Below are 4,459 nucleotides of genomic sequence, written 5' to 3'. Positions count from 1 at the left end.
TCTGATTTTACAAGGACTTTTCAAACGTCCCTCGTATATATATGTATTTACAATATGCGCGGGTATACAAAGTTCGATCCGGACCGAATTAAGCAATTACTTGTTTAATTTCTATTTTATTTCTTTTCTTCTTCTTTAAAATCCAAAAAGTTAAGCAACAAATTTTCTAGGTTTTTTTCACACAATATTTTCTTATTATTCCTTTTTACTTTCTGAAATTCAAAACATTTACTCCTATTGCTCTTTTGTTCTATGGTCAAACCGAAAACACATCCGCTATATAACGGAACTCATTCGTATTGTAGGCGGTCAGCTGTAGTCCGATATATCCATAACCCACACCACCCTCAGTCACGCGACACACCAAATCATCAGACGTCATCCAGACATCCACTTGAGCGAATGCGATCTCATAGCCGGTACCCGATTTGGGACAACGAAGTTTCAGGTTCACGTTGTGTGGCGAGTCCCAGTGCGTATTGTCCTCAGTAAAGCACATCACATTTTCTAAAAATTATTTTATAAAAATTAAAACTTGCACTTCAAAAAAAAAAAAATTAATTATTATAATTTCACTTACGTGTACGACTTTTGCCCACTGTGCACAAATAGTGATACTCATCGTTTTCGCCTTGCGTACTGCTGATATCCATACGTTGTGCCATCATATCGAATTGTGCCGTGGGTCGCTCAGTGGCGCCATCCATCGGGGTCGATCCTGTAGCCACATTTGCTTGGGGATCCTTCGCCGATTCTATGACTTCGGTTGTAACTGATATTGGTTTGGTGGTGGTGGGCTTTGTGGGATCCATGGCTGTGATCGAAGTCGCAAACAAGGCGAGCAGTAGAAATTTTGTGTGCGTTAACATTTTTCCAGCAAAATGGTTGTCTATTAAGCAGCTACTCTTTGGTTTTTGTCAAGGCAGCGGCCAATGTCAACTGTTGACTTTGCACGCCATTTCTTTTACTTTTATATCGGAATTTCCTTGTTGTTGTATAGCCGCGACTTACAGTGGCTTGAATAAAAAAAGTGTGCCAATACCTCCAAGAAAAAAGTTCTATTCCTAAATGTGGTAACTCGACGATTGCCTGCTTTATTGGCGCTCGCATTTGTTTGCCTACTTGCCATTGCAGCAACGCGATTACACTGCGGAAAGTAACACTAGTCGCTTTGTTTATCGATACAACGCCGCTGTGTTTTGAAATTTGGTCATACATACAAATGTACACCTACATACATACATACATATATGTGTGTGCTATATGCGGACGACCCGCTGAGAATGGCAGAGTTGGGCCTAGATCACGCAGCGTAAATTCTCATAACAGCGGTGAATGTGAGGCGATCGATAAGCATGGAAATCGCTATCTATGTGTGTATGTATGTATGTGTGAATGTATATACTTGTACCTATGCATGCATAAATGATTGGAAGCATTTGTGCATGTATGTGTGTGTATGTTGGTTGGAGCAACTATAGTCAACTTGGCATGCAAATTTCACGCCTCTTTGTCGCATAAAAAAGGAATGAAGAAATGTACGTATTCTTAGATTTATATAATTCATGTAAATATTTATGTAACTTTATGTGGAAGAATTATGCAGATATTCTTAGTTTTGTCACATGAGAAATAAGTGCCCTTTTATAAAAAAATATGGCTCTATTAAAATTTATGCACTACACTTGAAAAAATTGGTGGGCGAACATACAGTGACGGTGTAAATAATAGCAGCCCTACAAATTGCCTTTTTATATGTTAAGGGGGTAAGTCGCTGAAAACAAATGATATTCATAAGCTGATGTGCTTCGAAAGACGTATCATAAGGAAAATATATGGTCCGGTTGCAACAATAGATGGCAGCTACCGCATTCGCTACAACAATGAAATCGAAGAAATCGTTCAAAGACAAAATGTAATACGTTTTATCAAAGCCCAGTGAATCAGATGGATTGGGCACGTACTGCGCATGCCGAAAGAGCGAATTGCTAGGAAAGCTTTTATTTTAACACCCATTGGAGGAAGAAAAAGAGGACGCACACGAAAGCGATGGTTAGATGACGTCGAATCAGATCTTAAGCAAATGAGCGTACACAACTGGAGAGATGTAGCCACGGATAGAATAAAGTGGAGAAAAATTGTTGATGAAGCTATGGTCCACCACAGATTGTGAAGCTAAGAAGAAGAAGAAGGGGGGAAGCCCATGTAGAAGCCTAAAATTCGGTCATTTTTTAAACATATATTTAAAGGTGATACAATAATTATATTATTTTGAAGTTTTAACAAAACCTTTTGAGAGTACACAACAATTTTTTTTTTCATATTTTTTCCAAAATGGCGGCTCAGGATTATTTCTTGTCGGCTGCCTACGGCGCGAGGTCACAAACTACTCTATTTATTACTCTTAATCTATCGATCTGAAATAAAAAAATTAAATTGGTTTTTGTTTATAACATATTAACGAAAAGGATGTACCTATTAAAAAAAACGAGTATAAAATTAATTATAAAATCTGACTTTGGAAAAAAAGTCTGAATTTAGTACTATTTTATTGACATTTTTAATCCCCAAATCTCCCCCCATCTGAAATTTTAGGTTTATCCTTCCGTTAGTAATGCACAGAAAGGCCTCACTAAAGTTCAAACAAATTGGTCGATAACTTTTTGAGTTACAACAGGAGCAGTTTTTTTAAATACAGTTTCCAGTTTAAAGTTTGAGGTACAGGAGCGGCGCGGACGGCTCTCTACATAGTTAATGGGCTATAGAAGCTATAATATTAGGAATTTCCGCATGAAAATTTCACAACATATTCTTAAGATACTATACTTTCGAAATATCAAAAAAAAAAAAAAATCGATTTTTTGAAAATTTTACATGGGCTTCCACCTTTAATACTTTGTTATAATTGTTATTGACTATCAATTTGTTAGATTCCAAAAATTAATTCAATTTTACTAAAATCTGGGCACATATAAGAATTTTAGTCCGGGCCGAATTTAGCCTTCCCTACTTATTTCCGACTATGCAAAATGACGTTGCTCAATACCAACAGCGCCGTCAGAAATGAAAAGGGCCTCTCCGAGCCGTTTGATAGCAAACGAGGTTTCAGACAGGGTGACTCGCTGCCGTGTGAGATTTTAGCCCGATGTTGGAGAGGATCATACGAGCCGCAGAACTTAATCGCTCAGGCACAATATTTCATAAGAGCGTACAATGGATGGCGTATGCCGATGATATTAACATCATCGGCCTTAACAACCGCGATGATGTTAGTTCTGCCTTGTCCAAACTGGATGAAGAGGTAAAGCGAAAAACGAGGACAAAATGAAGTACCTCCTGCCTTCAAACAAACAGTCGGCGCATTCGCGTATCGGCACCCACGTCACTGTTGACAGTTATGATTTCGAGGTTCTAAAAGACCTCGTTTGTATAGGAACCAGCTTAAACACCGATAACAATGTCAGCCTTGAAATCCAACGTAGAATCTCTCTTGCTAACAAGTGCTACTTTGGACTAAGTAGGCAACTGAGTAGTAAAGTCCTCTCCCGACGAACAAAATTAACACTTTATAGGGCTCTCATCATGCTCATCCTAACGTACGGCGCAGAAGCTTGGACGATGACAACATCCGATGAGGCGACACTTGGAGTGTTCAAGTGAAAGATGTTGCGGAAGATTTTGAATCTTTGCCCGTTAGTGACGACGAGTATCGTAGGCGATTGAACGATGAGCTTTACGACGACATAAAGATAGTGCAGGGAATAGAGATTCTGCGGCTTCGTTGGCTACATCGACTGTCCGAATGGATACAAACCTGGTGGTCGTAGCAGAGGCAGATGAAGACCTCCTCTGCATTGGATGCAAGATCAGATGCATAAGGATTTGTCTTCATTTGATGTGTTCAATTGGCACCGGTTAGTCCGAGAAAGATACGATTAGCGCACTTTGTTAAACTCACCCGAAATCGAGTAAGTTTTTAATGCATCAATCAAGAAGAAGAAGACTTGATTGAGTTAAGTCAAAGCAGCAACTGTTTTCTATATTCACTGGAACCTCAAGCGCCTAGCCGCCAGATCCGGACGTTTGCAAGGAAAATGGTCTTTCTTATGAAGAATGGCCTTTGACCAAATACCTGCTGAAAGAGTTACTATTTGATGGTACTGCGGTTTTTCGTTAATGATGTGTGGCGATCTGCTATAAGCCTGTGGTTGAAAAAAATGTAGTCTAAATGACAAATTGTGTGAAGCCTTTGAGTGCTTAAAGCACGACTGATCGATTACTTTCAGTGTAAAGTGAAACATTTCCGACGCGTTTTTTCTTTGTTTCTAAATACACGGTTCAAATTATATGATACTAAATCGAAATTTAAAACACGGAATTTATGTGGTCGATGGGTTGGGACTTCTCAAAGTTTATTGAATTACTTTTTTTTACTTTATTATTATTACTCTATTGACTC

The 4,459-nt window shown here is 38.7% G+C and overlaps 1 protein-coding gene across 1 annotated transcript; it reads right to left on the bottom strand.

Annotated features, from left to right (window-relative positions):
• Nucleotides 1-256: 256 nt before the first annotated feature.
• On the bottom strand, nucleotides 257-846 carry LOC129244536 (uncharacterized). Its single transcript, XM_054882225.1, has 2 exons — nucleotides 581-846; nucleotides 257-507 (listed from the first exon to the last, which is right to left on the bottom strand). The coding sequence occupies exons 1-2, from the start codon at nucleotides 810-812 to the stop codon at nucleotides 257-259; spliced, it is 483 nt and encodes a 160-aa protein (XP_054738200.1). The 5' UTR covers nucleotides 813-846.
• Nucleotides 847-4,459: the final 3,613 nt, after the last annotated feature.

Source organism: Anastrepha obliqua, chromosome 1, assembly GCF_027943255.1.
Source record: "Anastrepha obliqua isolate idAnaObli1 chromosome 1, idAnaObli1_1.0, whole genome shotgun sequence".
NCBI lineage: Eukaryota > Metazoa > Arthropoda > Insecta > Diptera > Tephritidae > Anastrepha > Anastrepha obliqua.
The sequence above is the reverse complement of the archived record's forward strand: the minus strand, read 5'-3'. Positions and strand labels throughout refer to the sequence as shown.

Bases quoted from the DNA above. Each gene is read 5' to 3' on its own strand.
- LOC129244536 (XM_054882225.1), bottom strand. From the start codon at position 812: ATGGATCCCACAAAGCCCACCACCACCAAACCAATATCAGTTACAACC. The intron at 508-580 runs GTAAGTGAAATT...AATAATTTTTAG, and splicing joins AGTGGGCAAAAGTCGTACAC to AAAATGTGATGTGCTTTACT.